The 19,139-nt window shown below is 37.1% G+C and overlaps 1 protein-coding gene across 4 annotated transcripts in view; it reads right to left on the minus strand.

The window, feature by feature from the left end:
• Nucleotides 1-2,800: 2,800 nt before the first annotated feature.
• Nucleotides 2,801-19,139, minus strand: part of LOC101114926 (acidic leucine-rich nuclear phosphoprotein 32-related protein-like) — a 28,510-nt gene continuing 12,171 nt past the window's right edge. Inside the window, exons 4-8 of one of the 4 annotated variants that reach the window (XM_042234876.1) lie at nucleotides 14,871-14,989; nucleotides 12,425-12,567; nucleotides 6,188-6,385; nucleotides 4,075-4,136; nucleotides 2,801-2,983 (exon numbers count right to left, since the gene is read on the minus strand). In XM_042234876.1, coding sequence (XP_042090810.1) covers nucleotides 4,091-4,136; nucleotides 6,188-6,385; nucleotides 12,425-12,567; nucleotides 14,871-14,989 — 506 coding nt within the window. In that variant the 3' untranslated portion in view covers nucleotides 2,801-2,983; nucleotides 4,075-4,090. Of the gene's footprint in view, nucleotides 3,286-4,074; nucleotides 4,137-6,187; nucleotides 6,386-12,424; nucleotides 12,568-14,870; nucleotides 14,990-19,139 lie in introns of all 4 variants that reach the window. The other 3 variants (XM_042234869.1, XM_060405185.1, XM_042234864.1) reach the window with 3 other exon arrangements.

Here is a 19,139-nt window from a genome sequence, read left to right on the forward strand (position 1 = left end):
GGATGAGATGATTGGATGACATCATTGAGTCAATGGACGTGAGTTTGAGCAAGCCCTGGGAGTTGGTGATGGACAAGGAAGCCTGGAGTGCTGAAGTCCATGGGGTCGCAAATAGTCAGACACAACTGAGGAGCTGAACTGAACTGAAATTTGAGGAGGTTTGTTAGTTGGGAAAGGCTAGGTTATGGTGTATCATCAAATGGAATCTTACAGGTTGATGACATGTGTCCACCCTCTCTCGCTGCACATCCTTTGAAGGTTGACCGTAGCTCTGCCTCATCATATTCACCTAAGGACCTAGACTGATGGAGTAGCCGTTACCTGGCAATTTGCCTGCTAATGTAAGTGCAAGAAAAGAAAGTGTGACAAAGCACAAACTCATCTTCAAAGTTTCTGCCTATACGTGACTTGCGTCAGACTCATTGACATTTCACTGGCCAAATCAATTTGCTTGACACATTTGACTTCAAAGGGGGAAGTATACACCTCTTCTGGGGAGGCAGTGAATACTGATAAAGAGTAAAACAATCAACCACGTGAGGGACTTCCCTGGTGGTCCACTGGTTAAGACTTCACCTTTCAATGCAGGGAGTGTAAGTTTAATCCCTGTTCAGGGAGTTAAGATCCCACAAGCCGAGCAGCCAAAATCAAAACATAAAACAGAAACACATTATCAAAAAAAAAAAAAAAAAAAAACCAACCATATGACCTTAAAATTTAGAGCAGAGGTCAGTAAATGATAACCTATCATATACTTTCTTAAACAAAAGTTTTATTGGGACACGGTCACACCCATTAATTTACATGTGGTCTATGGCTGCTTTTGCACTAAAAATGGCAGAGTTTTCGGTTAGTACAGAGACCATATGGCCAATAAAACCTACAGTATTTACTCTCTGGGCCTTTACTGAATATATTTTCCCACACTGAGTTAGAGAGGCAGAAGGTTACATGTGTAAACACCTAAAATGAAATGTGTCCCCCTTTCTTATTTACTTCATGAGTAAAGTCCCTGTTTTTTTGAAAGCAGGCAAAATCTAATTCTTTTTAAATCACATTGAAGCAGTAATGAGAAAATATACCATAAGACCAATATTTTTTTTAAGTACTTTTTACAGAGAAAACAGATCTGATTGAAATGATGAGGGTAGATTTTTGGAGGAAATGCTATTCAAAATGAGCGTTGAAAGGAGAAAGGTGTTCTCAGGGGTGCTTTCAAGGGAAAAGTATTGCAGAAACTGAAAAACTTGAACAAGAAAAGTTTAGGATACGTTCAAGGAATAGTGAATTCTTGATTATGATTAAATACTAGGATTTGTGATGCTAGAATTTGGGAAGATGAAGCTGTTCCTAGAAATACAAAAGTGCCATCTTGAATTTTAAAATTAGGACCAAATTATTAGAAGAGTCAGCAAAAGTGCTGAAAGGTGTTCAGGGTTTGAATCTTGGGTTTGCCATGTGGTAGTGACCTACTTTTATCTTAAGCAAATTACTTACCCCTCTGAGCGTCAGATACTCCTGCCTATAAATAATAACCACAACCTCACAGTTTTTTGAGGACTTAAAGATGAATGTACAGTATCTGTCCTATGTCTGATGCATAATAGACATTCAAAAGTTACAGCTATTTTTATTAATATTTTACTCTTTTTTAAACCACTGTCAATATACTTCTCTGACTTTTCTAGCCAGGCCCATTCCTAACTTAGATACAATTTCTAAGTTTGTATCCCTTTTCATGCTGTGTTATCTGACTGGAAGAACCTGCTACTACCTGGGAAGGTCTCCTATTCAACATCCATCTCAGATGGCTTCCTGTAATTTAAAATGAAATCTCTTCCTTTCACTTGTATAATAGCTATTCATAACACAGTTCTTTGAATTTAAGGTCTTTGTGTGCAATCTTCAATCATTCATAAGATCCTTGAGGGAAGGGCCTGTGTCTTGGTCTTGTTAGAATCTTTGTTATATAATTTTACAAGCAGAATTTACTTGGCAAAATGATTTAGAAAGCATGTTGTTTATTTCATGATAGGATCTCTAGATAATCAATAAACCATCTCAGGAAAACCTTAATTCTGCAACTCCAATGATCTTTATAAATAAAAACAATATAGTCATAAGTTGTTCTGGGTGTTGAACCTTCTGTAAAATTTGAAAGCAATTAAAGTGAATTGTGTTCTTTCTTATTAGCATGTAGGGAAGGCAGTCTTAAAATTATATTTGTGAAATTCTCTGATCAAAAAGAAGCTTTGCCATTATTGTTTATTTTCTAAGTACTTCATGAATAGCATATGGCTTAGGACCTCCCTAAATTTCTGCTGTGCGAAAATCACTAATAAATGACAGAATATTTAAAATGAAGAATCCAGTGCATGTGGTTTAAAACTGTACAAGCTACTTCTAATTGTCCCTTTTCCTTTTGATAGGTTCAGATATTTAAAGCAGTACATTCTAAGTAGGGAGCTTATAGTCTTAGGGGTGGACCAGATGAGTCCCTGGAGCATTGGAAAACCTTAGAGCCCTTATTATGTTAAATTTTTATCGCCATCACTTAAAAATCTTTAATTGTATGTTTTAAAATAGATGTTATACATTCATTTTAGAATTTTAGGTATACAATTTCTAAAAATATTAAATAATAAATTAATAAAATAAAATTATTAAAAATTATTTAAGATTCATGTGCTCAAAATTTATTTACTGATAAGGCATAGAATTTAAAAAACTGGAGAAAACTGAATAATAGGAAAGCAATAGATATATATGTGTATATATATATACATAAAAAGTCATAATATTTAGTCATACATTTTGTGTTTGTTCATTTTTAAAAACAATGGTGATGGCTTTCTTTCTATACAGATTTCATTAGGATACAATACATAGTTTTGAAAAAATATTGGTTTCTGGTGGTGAAGTATCTTCTGGTAGCTTCAGGATCCCATCCAGCATTTTTAAGTTTGGCAAACAGGAGAACACTCTAAAGCAAAAGTTAAAGAAAAAAAAGTAACTGTACAAGAATTGTATTTCACTTACTCTATAATGAGTGGACTTTGCCTATTGTTAAAAGAAAGATGAGTGGCTATAACTTTATTCTGTTTTCCTTATCTTTGCAATGACATTAAGGTAAAATACAATTTGTGTTGATTGAGCTGATGACCCTGTCATTGCTTGCCTCTCTGGAAGCTACTAGATCGTTCAGCAGATTCTAAGTATTGAGCAGGGAGTGAAACTGTATACACTGTTTTCATAAGAGAACATCATTCTGGTTTTCACAATGTCCTATAAAGAAAAAAAAAATCAATGAGTGGATTTAGCTAACTAACCATGAGAGAAAGAATGAGATCATGAGATATGTACACATTACAAAATTGGAAGCTGTTTTTTAAAATAAAGCAAGTCCAAGTTGTCTAGTGATAGTTAAGGAAGAATTCTGCATGAGAGTTGTAAGAGGGGGTGGGAAATAATTTTTGCTGGGTTATTTTCTCTTAACAGAGAAGCTCATATTTCAAATTTAGACAGTCACTTCCAGCTTCAGGAGGTGGTCTTTCATGTCAACTCAGTTAAACAGTAGCCATATGCCTAGCAGCTTTATAAAGCAGCATTTTCTTTCAAGTGGACAGCTTTCCTGATTGGGGAGTTCTGGTGGCTCGGGCCAGAGGAAATGGATGGCAGTGGCACTGGCCCAGGATGAAAGATGCTGAACCTCTCAGGAGACATGCCATGTCAACTAATGATGGTGCCAACATCCCATTGGCTGCATGATTTTCTTAGCTCTAAATGCTTTCTGCACATTATCTCATTCTCACAACAATCCTGTCAAGTTAGTTTTTACCCCTTATTTTAAGTAACTTATCCAAGATCATAAAGACTGTAGGTGATGGAGTAAAGATTAAAATCTGTCTTCTGGCTCCAGTTTTCAGACTTGGCAGGAACTCCTAGTCCCCCCCTTTCTTTTTTTAAAGTCAAACTATTGGTGAACTAAGATAACCCTGACTTCTGAAGAATGGTAAAAGAATTTGCGTGTGGGTGTCCCAAGAAGTGGGCTGCCCTCTACCTCCTGGGACTTACACCATTAGCTCTATCATTAAGTCCTTTCTCTTTTGAACTGTGCTGTCTTCTTATTGGAGGATCTGAAACAAAGGAGGAAGGGAAGACAGTCACAATTCTAGGTGTCAGTGATCAAGAAAAGCTTATGCTTAAATATTCTGATCGTGATGTAAAGGGTCGCTGAAAGTCTGGCCTGAATCCTCAACACAAAGGTACCCAGTGACAAAATAAATGCTGCTATAATCCTCATGTGGATTTTTGGCTAGAAAATTAAACCTAAATTTGGATGAACTTGAGACTTCAGCTTAGCTCTTCAGTAGGAGTGAATACTTAAATCCTTTCATACTTTAAAATGACCACATCTTTCTGTTTAAAGCAACCCTGTACTACCTTGGTCAATACAACCTGGCTTTTCGTAGCCTGATTGTCAGTATTTATACACCTTGGATTCAATCCAATAGAATTAATACTAAAAAAATAGAAGAACCTCATTATATCCTTCTTTTCCACATAATTCTATACCACCTCATGAATTTTGAAGATAGATTTATACTGAGACCTCAGGGCATATCAGATTTCAGATAGTTAATCTAACACTATTGTTATAAGGCATTCTTTGAAGAGAGGCAAGTGACTGAGTTGGGACCAAAGTGTTTTCTAAAATCTCACATATTAATTAACCAAACTGAAATATAATCTTTAAGACAGATATGTGCTATTTTATGAATGACATTGAAATGTCTAACTAAAACTCCTCTGACTGTAGGAAACAATTTTAAGCTTCAAAACATTATTTTGGTTAAATATTAGTTCAATCTAAAGCAACTGTGCTGCTAGATTTTGCTTATATAATATCAATTTGAGAATTTATTGTCAGAGAATATGAAATTTTGCTTTCAGACTATAGTCAAAGGGAAAACAATTGCAGTAATGAGATTTACGCAGTAACAACAGAGATTAGAATTTTTATTTTGACGTTTCATTGCACGTCATGGACTGAAGAGTCTGATGTTATACAGGCCTCTAGAATATAGTTGCTATTATGGGAAAATGTCAGTATGAGAAAGGAAAGTGGTGAGAGAACTATCTTTTGTAGAAATCAGATGTGGAGGAAGGACTATAATCACAGACCAGAATGGAGCCTAGAAATGATCTAACCCTTTGTGAGACAGATTCAGAGTGAGATGAGATGACTTGTGGTCATCTGGGGGCAAATATAGGTGTAGAACTCAGTTGCTTGTTTCTACCTTTTTAATTTCTATAAGTATACTAATAGTGTGGGCTTCCAAGGTGGTTCAGTGGTAAAGAATCTGCCTGCATTGCAGAAAATGCAGAAGACATGATTTCAGTCCCTGGGTCGGAAGATCCCCTGGAGGAGGGCATGGCAACCCACTTCAATTTTCTTGCCTCAAGAATCCCATGGACAAAAGAGTCTAACAGGCTACAGTCCATAGAGTCTCAAAGACTCAGGCACAACTGAAGCACACACACATACTAAAAGTGGTGCTGGGAATTAGCTGCAGATAAATAGGTGGGCATATTACTTGGTGCACACTCAAGGTTGTTAGATTCCATTATTATCATCATTAAGAATGTTCCGAATACTGACAAAGAAATAAAAATGGTTTATTCTTGGCAGGTTTCCAGCTCTTTCAACCACTAGAGTAGATCTAATCAATTACTTTTTGGCATTCACTTAATTAATGGTGCACTTGTGGCCCAAAGATATAAAAGCAAAACCAGAGAATAAACAGTTTATTAGATGGTCACTTGGCCCTTGATGGGAACCTACATTTAGAAATTTTATAAAAGACATCTGTTGAATATCATGAGAGAAAATGCATAGGATTTACAAGTCTAAAATTAAATATCTAAGTTTATGTAGAGTCCCATTACAGGGACTAAAATTTGCACAGAATCATAAATTAACTGACAGAAGAGTATATTAAAAATTAAACACACACACAAAATCAGTCCAAAGTTCTTTAGGTGAGATTAGAAGCATGAATTGTTCAACACACAGTAGATAAGCTAAATACCTGCTGAGCAAATTTAAGCAAGATGGAAACAATGGTTAAAAGTATATAATATTCAATGAAGTAGAAAAGATGACTTAAAGCATTTGGGAACTCACTGTTTTCGGTAGTTTTGGTGAAATTCACAAGGGTTCCTCTTGAGCATAAGGGATTCCAGTGGCGTGCACCGTAAACTGGACAGCCCAGTCAGAGTCTCAATATGGTTGTCAGCCAAGGATAAATGCTGTATCTGAGGTATCTTTGGCAATTGCTTGAAAGATGTGAGATGATTTTTATTCATATTTAAAACTCTGCAACTGTATATAAAATATAAACATCTTGTCATTTGTCTCCTAAAGAGGATGGTAAACTACCAAATATTGCAAAGCACTAGCATGCCTCACCTAGACTATGACCCCTCAACGGTGTGACAGTGACATTTTCTACAAATATGGTTGGGAACAAAAAAGAAATATGTGTATTAAAGTATCAAGAGAAAATAAACAGGGCAGATAAGACTGAAAGCTTGTCAAAGTCAAGAATACGTTTTCTTTTCCAATGTATATACTAGGTACCTGGCACTGTATTTGGTCCCTGGTGACTTCTCAATAAGTCCTGGATGAAAGAGTAAAGGGCTGCTTGAAATCTCAGCAATATGAAAGTTCACTCAAAGACACATGAAAGCTTCTGAAGAGTATTGCCCCTACGTAGTGAGATTATAATTGTTTTCCTTTCTTTCTACTTTTCTGTACTTAAATTCGATATTGAGAAAAGAGCATTTTAAAAATTTTTTAAGACTTTTTTTTATGCAAAAGAGAGCTAAAAGCTACCCTTGGAAACAGAAATATGTGTTAGGCATTGAGGTTGAATACATTTTCCTGACAGGATATAATGCTTCTTAATATTTTTGCCTTAAAACCATAATTGTATAAAACCATGCCATTAAAGAAAATAATTCCAAATCTATCACTGACACCTCGCCTTACAGAAAAATTCCTTTATGCATAAGCTGGGATTTAATACTCTGAGGGAAACACAGGGTATTTATTTATAAACCTCATAGCCCACAAAGACACTTGGTCAATAATTATTGCTAATAGTAAACACGGTGCTAAACAGAGAGATGACAGTCACACAGCAGCATGACAAATACAAATTCACTTTGTTTTTTTTTTTTTTTTAATTTTTTTTTTAAATTTTTTTTTAATTTTTTTTATTTTTTAAATTTTAAAATCTTTAATTCTTACATGCATTCCCAAACATGAACCCCCCTCCCACCTCCCCTCCCCATAACATCTTTCTGGGTCATCCCCATGCACCAGCCCCAAGCATGCTGCATCCTGCGTCAGACATAGACTGGCGATTCAATTCACATGATAGTATACATGTTAGAATGTCATTCTCCCAAATCATCCCACCCTCTCCCTCTCCCTCTGTGTCCAAAAGTCCGTTATACACATCTGTGTCTCTTTCCCTGTCTTGCATACAGGGTCGTCATTGCCATCTTCCTAAATTCCATATATATGTGTTAGTATACTGTACTGGTGTTTTTCTTTCTGGCTTACTTCACTCTGTATAATCGGCTCCAGTTTCATCCATCTCATCAGAACTGATTCAAATGAATTCTTTTTAACGGCTGAGTAATACTCCATTGTGTATACGTACCACAGCTTTCTTATCCATTCATCTGCTGATGGACATCTAGGTTGTTTCCATGTCCTGGCTATTATAAACAGTGCTTCGATGAACATTGGGGTACATGTGTCTCTTTCAATTGGCCCCGCACATTTCACTATAATTTTTCACATCCATTATTTTCATTTCCCTTGTTTCCTTCCATTCTCCATAGGGATATTTTGCAGTCTTAACCATATCTTTGATAATTTCAGGTTTCCGCTCTTTCCTAGGTGTGTGCCATGTAAACAGTTGTATCTGACTCTTTGCCATTCCATGGACTGTAGCCTGTCAGGCTCCTTTGTCCATGGAATTTTCTAGGCAAGAATACTGGAGTAGATTGCCATTTTCTTTTCCGTGGGATCTTCCCAACCCAGTAATCAAACCAGTGCCTATTGTGTCTCCTTTATTGCAGATGGATTCTTTACCTGCGGAGCCATCGGAGAGCCCCACACATAATCATTAGATGCAATTTAGTCCTATTGCACTTTCTAATGGAAAACCTATCTCAAGCAGATTCTGTCTCTCTGCCTCTCTCTCTGTCTTCATCTGAAATCTGTTCTTTCCTTATCTGCTAGTCATTTTCTCTCATTTTCAGCTGCCACTCTCTCAGCTTCTCAGTTCAGTTCAGTTCAGTTGCTCAGTCGTGTCCAACTTCTTGCAACCCCATGGACTGCAGCACGCCACGCCTCCCTGTCCATCACCAACTCCCGGAGTGTACTCAAACTCATGTCCACTGAGTCGATCATGCCATCCAACCATCTCATCCTCTGTCGTCCCCTTCTCCTTCTGCCTTCAATCTTTCCAAGCATCAGGGTCTTTTCTTCCCATGAGTCAGCAGTTCTTCATGTCAGGTGGCCAAAGTATTTAGAGTTTCAGCTTCAGCATCAGTCCTTCCAATATATACTCAGGACTGATTTCCTTTAGGATGGACTGGTTGGATATCCTTGCTGTCCAAGGGACTCTCAAGAGTCTTCTCCAACACCACTGTTCAAAAGCATCATTCTTCGGTGCTCAGCTTTCTTTATAGTCCAACTCTCACATCCATACGTGACTACTGGGAAAACCATAGCTTTGACTAGACAGACTTCTGTTGGCAAAGTAATGTCTTTGCTTTTTAATATGCTGTCTAGGTTGGTCATAACTTTTCTTCCAAGGAATAAGCATCTTTTAATTTCATGGTTGCAGTCACCATCTGCAGTGATTTTGGAGACAAAAAAATAAAGTCTCACTGTTTCCATTGTTTCCCTATCTATTTGTTATGAATTGATGGGACCAGATGCCCTGATCTTAATTTTCTGAATGTTGAGTTTTAAGCCAACTTTTTCATTCTCTTCCTTCACTTTCATCAAGTGATTCTTTAGCTCTTTTTTGCATTCTTCCATAAGTGTGGTGTCATCTGTGTATCTGAGGCTATTGATGTTTCTCCCAGGAAACCTGATTCCAGCTTGTGCTTCACCCGGCCCAGCGTTTCTCATGATGCATATAAGTTAAATAAGCAGGGTGACAATATACAGCCTTGACATACTCCTTTCCCAATTTGGAACCAGTCTGTTCCATGTCCAGTTCTAACCATTGCTTCCTGATCTGCATACAGACTTTTCAGGAGACAGGTCAGGTGGTCTGGTATTCCCATTTCTTGAAGAATTTTCAGTTTGTTGTGATCGACACAGTCAAAGGCTTTGGCATAATCAATGAAGGAGAAGTAGATGATTTTCTGGAACTCTCTTGGTTTTTCGATAATCCAACAGATGTTAGCAATTTGATCTCTGGTTCCACTGCCTTTTCTAAATCCAGTTTGAATATCTGGAATTTCATGGTTCATATACTGTTGAAGCCTAAGTTGGAGAATTTTGAGCATTACTTTACTAGCATGTGAGATGAGTGCAACTGTGAGGTAGTCTGAACATTCTTTGGCATTGCCTTTCTTTGGGGTTGGTATGGAAACTGACCTTTTCCAATCCTGTGGCCACTGCTGAGTTTTCCAAATTTGCTGGCATATTGAGTGCAGCACTTTCACAGCATCATCTTTTAGGATTTGGAATAGCTTAACTGGAATTCCATCACCTCCACTCACTTTGTACATAGTAATGCCTCCTAAGGCCCATTTGACTTCACATTCCAGGATGTCTGTCTGGCTCTGGGTGAGGGATCACACCATCGTGATTATCTGGGTCATGAAGATCTTTTTGTATTAGTTCTTCTGTGTATTCTTGCCACCTCTTCTTAATATCTTCTTCTGTTAGGTCCATACCATTTCTGTCCTTTATCAAGCCCATTTTTGCATGAAATATTCCTTTGGTTACTCTAATTTTCTTGAAGAGATCTCTAGTTTTTCCCATTCTATTCTTTTTCTCCTTTCTCCTTTTCTCCTTTGCCTTTTGCTTCTCTTCTTTTCACAGCTATTTGTAAGGCCTTCTCAGACAGCTATTTTGCCTATTTACATTTCTTTTCCTTGGGGATGGTCTTGATCCCTGCCTCCTGCACAATGTCATGAACCTCCATCCATAGTTCATTGGGCACTCTATCAGATCTAATCCCTGGAATGTGTCATTTCCACTATCACTGTAAGGGATTTGATTTCGGTCATACCTGAACAGTCTAGTGGTTTTCCCTACTTTGTTCAATTTAAGTCTGAATTTGGCAATAAGGAATTTATGGTCTGAGCCATAGTCAGCACCCAGTCTTGTTTTTGCTGACAGTATCGAGTTTCTCCGTCTTTGGCTTCAAAGATTATAATCAATCTGATTTCAGTATTGACGATCTGGTGATGTCCATGTGTAGAGTGTTCTCTTGTGTTGTTGGAAGAGGGTGTTTGATATGACCAGTGCGTTCTCTTGGCAAAACTTTGCTAGCCTTTGCCCTGCTTCATTCTATACTCCAAGGCCAAATCAGCCTCTCATATTCACCATATCACAGATCCTCAATCAGATAATGTTAGGGGACATGACTGACAAACCAAGTGTGATTCTTCTCCTGGGGCAGAAGAGAAGGAGGCTGTGAATATACATGCATCAATTTTCTGCTCTCTTGATACATTGATTTGACAGATGTAGAGTCTGAATTGCAATTATATAATTTTATATTAACATTGTATTTCTGAAGAAAGAAAGGCCGAAAGAATACATCTTAAGAATACTAAAACTGGGTCAAGTCTTTTCTTTAATGATAAGAGTTTCCCTTTTTCTCTCTTCTTTTTTATATAAGATAGGAAAAATTTGGAGGTTTACTGATTTGGATCAAGTCAAACTCACATACTCCAAATTAATGGTCTTCTAGTGTAGTATTTTAAATTATGTTATGTGACTATTACTATTTGTTCTTGTACATTTATTTAAATAAATATTACAAAAAATAACCAATACATCCTTATTTTATCCCTAGAAGAGAGGCTAGGGGGAAAAATTGAACAAATTAACATCAAGTAACTGATGCTGGGAAAGATTGAGGGCAAGAAGAGAGTGGGGTGACAGAGGATGAGATGGTTGGATGGCATCACAGTCTCAATGGACAGGGAGATAGTGAAAGACAGAAAAACCTGGCATGTTGTAATTTGTGTGGTCACAGAGTCGGACATGACTTAGTGACTGAACAACAACCACCAACTGAATAAATTAAAATGGCAGTGATATTAAGATTCCTCTGAAAAATTTTATTTTGTTATTTTAAAATTTGTCATTTGAAAAGAATATAGGTAAAATCAAATGTTATACAAGTCTGTCTAAAGTTGGGAAGGGGCTTTGAAAATGACTGTAGCTCTTCAGGGACCATTGCATATTCTGCCACTTCCTCTGTCTGCTGGGCCGTATCGCTCCTGGTAACTGTGATGAGCTCTTTTCATTGCCCTGCCTCAGCCCCGGCTCAGAGAGGTAGCTTAATCCGCTCAAGGATTTACCGTTCCTTCTTGTGACTGCTTGATATTTCCTAATTCTTTTCTGGGAACTTCTGTCTGCCCCTCTGATGGCTACCACAGCTTGCTCTAGCTACACACCTGCTTGGTGAGGCAAAGGACAGCTCTCCACAGAGTTCTCAAGTAATCCTGAGCAAGGAGGCAGATTAGCTTTACTATTATCTTTAGTGTCCTTGGGACATCAAAGAGTCCATATAAATTAAAAATTATTTTATTTCTGTCACTGTTCTGATTGACAACTCCTACCCCTCTATTAGAATGTAAAGAATTTTATCTTAAATCAAGTGAGAGAGTAAACTGAAAATAAATAAAATGTTCTTGGTTAAAAAAAAATTTTTTTTAAGCAAGTGAACCTGAAGTTAAGACTCTTGTCAACTACCTATAGAGTCTTTCCCTGTAAATGGTCAATAAACATGACTAAAAATCACTATCTTACAATGATAATGTGTCTATAATGTGATTGTATTTCCAGTTCACTACACAAGGAAGATAGCAAGCTTTTCTGCCAATATGTCCTATGATTATTAATTATTCCCCTAAGAACTGGTAATAACAATATTAATTTGAAAAGGAATAGATTTTTCTTGCTGAAGTGTGACAGTTTGATTTATAAATTTCCCTTTTTGCCTTGCTCAGACATCGCTTAGCACTCTCACTTTCAAGGCCTGACCACATGAGGAGAGCCACAATAGGTAAAGACATTGATCACATGTACCCATATAATAAAGACTTGACTTTAACTTAGAAACTGGACATGCTAGGGAGAAGGTACCTTGGCAATCTTAAGGCACTTAAATCCACCAGTGAATTGTCCACTAACCAGAGGGTTTCAACTCGAATTAGTCTTCTAAGAATCCTGTTAAAATTTTCAACTTGATAAGGGTCCCCCAAATCCTGAAATGAAAGGTTCAAATTCTGAAGGGAAAAACAAATAAAAAGAAAAAGCAAGTGCTTTGTCAACTTTCAGAAATAGTTATTAATTTTAACTGTTATATATTTAAGTCAGCAGTTTTTACTGTTTTATTTTTTGGTCTTCTAAAATATTCACACATCCAAACACTCAGAATTATTGCAGAGATTTTCAAGATAGGAAAGGAGGGTAAAGATATTGACTGGATTGTTTAGAATTAAACACCAGGTGGGAGGCGGCAGGTAGAGATGGAAAGATCCTTCAATTTTGAAATTTTTCTGATATGAAAAGTAGAGGGAGTAAAGCACTGTTTGGGTTTATATGATTAGTTATCTTTGAAAGTGAAAGTCACTCAGTTGTGTCCGACTCTGTGACCCCATGGACTATACAGTCCATGGAATCTCCAGGCCAGAATACTGGAGTGGGTAGCCATTCCTTTCTCCAGGGGATCTTCCCAACCCAGGGATCGAACCCAGGTCTTTTAGCCTCCTTGGAAATTCTCAGAAATTTTATTTATAAAAATTTCAGAGTTAGATGCCATCATTCAAAAGATGGAAAATGTGATTTTATTTTAAAATAACCAGGGGTATATACATATACATAGTGTGACATATTTCTGAGATAGTGGATATTTTATTGTTACTTTTAACATCAGTCAACTTTGATATCAAAGAGATTAAAACCACTCTCAGTGGTAGCATTGGTCTTATAAACTCTATTTCTAAAAGTCAAGTTTACTTTTTTTGTTTCCAAAATTTTGCCGTCACTAGAAATTATTGCATAAGATGACATTCCTTTTTAAAATTTAAAGCAAGACAATTTACCATTTTTAAAGAAATACAGATATCTCTATCTAAAAAAGGTCTTGATATATTCAGATATTAAACATTATGAAATTTGATACTTTAATTTCTATTTTCCCAAAGTATAAAAGGTCTTCATTCTAAACAAAACTAAAGAAATATTGAGATTATATCTATCATTTCCATGTTAAACATCACCTTCTCAAATAGGCTGCTTTCCCAACAAGTTTTTCTGTAATAGATTAGGGTTCATTTAGCCATTCTCTTGCAGTATAATTATCTAAAGGCCAATTAAACTTTCTATGAGAAATTTTTAGCAAGGTACCATTGGCCTTTGCAATATATCCATGGTTTAAATGACAGCTATAAAGAACAAATGCTTTTATACACTGGAATGAATACTTTTAAAAGAATCCTGAGAGTGGAGGTTAAATTTTAGGTGTGTTGTTTACATTTTTCAAATAAATAAGTAGGTGCACCATATAAATTTTAAAGAGTTAAATGTATCCATTATATGTGACTAATTAAAATTAATTTTAGAAAGAAAAGAAAACATTATACTGGGAAACAATATTCTACTTTCCTAGCTTCCCTTAATAAGTTGTGTGACCTTGGGCAAATTGTTTCTCTTTCTAAACTTTCCTTTCCTTTTTGAAAGGAAAGTGTTTGGACCAGACCCAATCTGAAGCTCATTCCCAACCCCTAATTCTAGAATTCTATGACATACAAGATTCATCTGTGAAACAGAAGAGGCACTGGGAGATCCCAATAAGTCTCATTTCTGGAAGATTTCCTAAAATCCTCACATGCAATTTGATCACTGAAAAACCTCGCAAATATTGGCATCTCACTCTGTTATAAAGAAGTTCATTTATTCTTTTATTGCTACCAATGCTTATTTTTCACAGTTAAGTCTTCAGTCCTCTGCTTAACCATGACTTGAACACTTGAGTGATGGCAACCCCACAGGTAGGTAATGGTTGAGAGCTAACTATGGGAACTGTTTCAATGCTAGTGGCTCAGCCAGCTGAGTCATTTTCAGCATCAAGAAACCACACCTCAAATCCTTCAATGCTGAAAGTTTGATTTGTCCCAGGATAGCTCTGTTCAGACCCCAATGGCTGCCCAGATCATCAAAACTTTTAGCTTTTACCACATCATTCAAAGGAGTCTAGATTACATCATAAACTCATTGATAAGAATTATCATTCAACACTTCACTTTTTATTATAAAAACTCCAATTTCATTCTCTGTTCTTTTAAACTTTTTCCAAAGTTCAGCAATATCAATATAAAATGACTATTAGAAAATAAGTAGCATGTCTTGATGAAGATAAAGGGTGGGGAAAAGAGATGGAGCACCAGTCACAACTATTTTCAGAGAAATTTCTAGAGATGTGCTTAAATGTGTTTTGTTGTTTATTCTGGCAATTGACTTTTTTTAAAGTACCATAATTTAGTCAACGAAGGAAATATGCCTTTTTTTTTTTTTTTTAAGCTCTCACCGTGCAGTCTTCCCAGTTTTCCTGCAGCCACGTTTCCCATTTGTCTTTTTCAAGGACTCTTTTCTGTGAAGGCAAAGTACATTCCTCCTCTCTGAAGAGCAGCTCTTCGGCAGAGGGTCCTGAGCAGAAATCACAAGGTGAGATCTTGGAAGTAGGTTCCCGAAGACAGGATCAACACCCTGACTGGATGCATGACTGGTTGTTTTAAACTTCCACTTGATATTAGGACTGAGGGAGACAGGATTGAACTCTTCTGCCCCAGTAGTGCGAGCATTAACAAAAAGTGATGTATGTGACTAAATACACTTCTGCCTGCCTAATCAGGCTGGGGGAGAGATGGGGACAGAAGAGGAGCCAGGACTTGACCACTATGAACACTTTCTAATTGTTTAAAATTATTTTCCCTGAAATTTGCTGAATAACTCTCATGTCTTCCAAACAAAATACAGTGGAACCTCCAATGTGAAAACACTAAATCAGATGCCCAGGTATGACAATAATAGATTAATCAAGAAATGATTATTAAATATTTAAATCCCCTAGTTTCTGTGTTTCTCTTTCTGCTGCCAGAAGCCTTGAGGCCATCTCTGATGAGCTTACTTCCTAGGCCTTCCCATCACCAGATGAGTTATACGAGAGAGGAAATAGGAAACAAATCAGCAATTTTATTTCTTGTTCATCTGTCTTACTTTTTTTCAATTTATAGTAAAGGGAATACAGTTATCAGAAAAAAATAGGGCTGTAGATTATTTTAATTTAAATTGTTCACAAGTCTGCTACCTATGGTCTAGGTTTCTGCAGAGGATCAAAAGTCAGCTTTAACTTAAATTCTCACATATAGATTTCTTTTTAAATGCAATTTAGCACATTACTATGACAAATATTGTGAGGTTCAGAGATAATTTGATGACTTTCTAGAGTAATTAAAAGGGAGGAATGACCTCTATTAACTGTAGGGAAAAGTCAACATGTAGAGTTAACTTTTAATCTTACATCAATTACTTCTAGCTCAAGCAAGTGAGAAAAATCACCAGTATAGTAGCTTTAATCTTCATATAATTTTCTCTTTAGGGATCATGAAGTCACTCTTGACTTTCTTTCTCTTTTGTCTCTTAATTCAATAAACCACCTAATCTTACCAGTTTTCCTCTTGAGAATCTGTCCCTTCCTTTTCAATGTCCAGACACTCACATCTTCCTACCTGAACTGTAGCTACTTTCTCTTAGACCTCCTGCTTTGTAATCTTCTCTTCTTCAGCATAAATGACACAAATTGCTATCCAGCTCTCCTAAAAACAATGTTTACCATGGGACTGATATTTTAAAAACCTTTCAGAAGTTTCTTATTGCTTACCAAATAAAGATGGAAAAGCCTAGTTCATCAAGCAATGTTTTCTACAATCTTATCCCAGTCCACATTTCCAAACTCATTTCCTACTATTTTCCAGGCTTATTGTCCTCTAAATCAGGTTTGCACATAACTTCCAGGGTTGGGGAAAGGGTATTTTGTTTCCAGGCTGGAGTTAAGTAGCAGGTAATTGTCTGATTCCAGATGATTAATTTTACTTTTCTGAGCTGTTCAGTTTTCCACATCTGCAAAAATATGGGGAAGTCTAGCATCAAAGGCCCATCAAGGGCTGAATTTGGTGAGAAATTATGTTTGAAGTTCACAATACTTCATAAAGATTATATAAATTTATGACTTATAAAATTATTTCTAATACTTTTAGACCAACATAGGTTTTCTTATTGTCATAGACCCTGACACTCTTATCATGCTGCCGCAGGCAAACTTCACTCTTTCCTGATGCCAATCAAGCCCCTGAAAGCCACCCTAAACATTGTTGTTTAGTCACTGAGTCATGTCTGACTCTTTTGAGACCCCATGGACTGTAGCCCACTAAGCTCCTCTGTCCGTGGGATTTCCCAGGCAAGAATACTGAACTGGGCTGTCATTTCCTTCTCCAGGGGATCTTTTCCACCCAGGGATCAATCTCACATCTCCTGCATTGGCAGGCAGATTCTTTACTGCCGAGCCACCGGGTTTGCTTTTAATTTGCTTCCAACTCTAACATCTTGTATTTCTAAGAGTCAGCCCTGGCATCATTTGTACCCACTTCTCCTCACTCCATTCTTTCTGGAATGCATGATTTCAAAGGTGAAAAGAACACAGAAACGATATTGAAGGTATCAAGAACAAACTTTGCTTTTTGTGGCAAGTCTGTCTGGACTCTGATGGGTGATAATGAGCCCATTTATGACGGATTTATGGAAGGCAATAAGAGCAAGAGACCAATACTTCATTATTTTGACAAAAGCATCAGTTCTTTCATCAGACACAGGTGGAAACCAAGAATCTCACCTGCGCTTTCAGGCGTTTCTCTCATAATAAGCTGTAATGTTGCCACTCAGGAAATTACATAGCCTGAAGGTGGTAGTGTCCCAACTACTTTACAAATTAAATATCCTTGTACTAGGAAATCACCTTCTTCATTGATTAGGATGATTGGAATTAAAAGTTATAGCACTGGAAAAACTGGACCAGTCAACTCACTGACTGGGGAGATCTCAGGCTTTATTGTCTTTATTTACACCCTCTCCCCCACACCAAATTTGGTAGTTTGTGCAATAGCTATACCAGGGTTATTAAACTCTGCTCTGTATTTTTTGTTTGATATCTATTGATCTTCTGCTCTTTCAATTATTTCTTTTTAAAGCAGCTTGCAAAGATTTCTTTGAAGTTAGAAGCCAAAGGTCACTTCCACTGTGAGGAGATGTATTAAATTGGATTCTTTTTATAAAAAAAAAAAAAAAAAAAAACCTCAGACCTGCTTGGTAATTGAAGATATATCTCAGCAGCTAAGAACTGAAGTCTGGAATATCTGACAGCCCAGGGACATTGGCTTTCACCTGCCATCTCTGAGCTTGTTCTTTGTCCCTTCATTGGATTTCTAACTCCTAACAGCAGTGACTGAATTAACTTGCTGGGGGATTTTTGACCAGGAAGAATCTATTCTTTAAAATAATTCTGCCAACAATATGCTCTTTGGCTTCATTTAATTGGGAGGAGTTAAGTCAGTCTGTATCTGGCAATCAAAACCCTGGGAAATTGCTGTTTATCACACACCAGCTAACCTTTCTTTTCTTGGGAACTCTTCCTGAATGTACAACTGGGGCAACTGAGATCAACTGCAGTAATTTTGATGGGTATTTCAGGATCTAATCTAGAAAGAGGGGTGTTCTTAGAATGCTTTTGAAATGCACTTGTTCTCCATCTCACACACAAAAAAACACTTAAAATTTAGGGCAATGAACAAGGGACATCTGTTTTCTTCATGGTTTGAGTTGATGGGATTTTTCACTGTTTCCTATCCCCTAGATCATGCTCTATTCCTTTTACGACCAGTCACTTGAGAGAGATTGGGTGTTGTTAATGGCCTAATGGAAGCAAAATGTGCCTTATCTCTGGAGAGTGACGATATCCTCTGCATGAATGACCAGTGGGATCTTCATGAGGGCCGATTTTGCTGACTGATGACCTCAGCACATGACTTGGCTGCCTAGATCAGAGAAGGAGGGAGACAGCTGGACTCTTTTTACACGTGCTCCTTTTCAGTTTACTCCTAGAGTTTTATTCTTCTGTCATCTTCTCCACTTGCTTCAGTTCTGCAGTTCTCTCTAAATCTCAACTCTCCACCTGTCACTCCAAATACAATTTATTTTGCCTCATGGTGGCTACCGCAATTATCAATGACCTCCACCCACATACGCCTGCATAAAGGCCAATACTCTTACATTCCGTTCCCAGTGTTTCACTTCCTATTCAAATGTCTTCATTTCCTGCCTCTCTCCAAGCCCCCTCAATTAATTTTTCCCATAGTAGGGATCTCAGATCACCTACAACAGAATCACCTATAATAATTTTAATAAATGCAGATTCCAGGGCCCCACTGCATACTAACTACATCAGATGCTTCAGGCATAAGGCCTGGGAATCTGTGTTTTCTGCACACTTCCAGGTAGCTTGTGCACACACTGAAGTTTAAGAGCCTACTAAACCTTGCCTTCTTTAGCCCCTGATGTAACCCCTTCTCTTCCTTTTGTTAATGAACTCTATACCTGTGACATGCGTGGCCTCATGGCCTCTGATCTCCTTCCTTCCTAATTCCCCATACTTTATTTTTATTGTTAATTTTTTTTCATTAAAATTTCTTTATAGTAGGTCTTTATTGGTTATTTACTTTAAATATAGATGTGCATACATGTCACT

Source organism: Ovis aries, chromosome 1, assembly GCF_016772045.2.
Source record: "Ovis aries strain OAR_USU_Benz2616 breed Rambouillet chromosome 1, ARS-UI_Ramb_v3.0, whole genome shotgun sequence".
In the NCBI taxonomy this organism is placed as follows: Eukaryota; Metazoa; Chordata; class Mammalia; order Artiodactyla; family Bovidae; genus Ovis; species Ovis aries.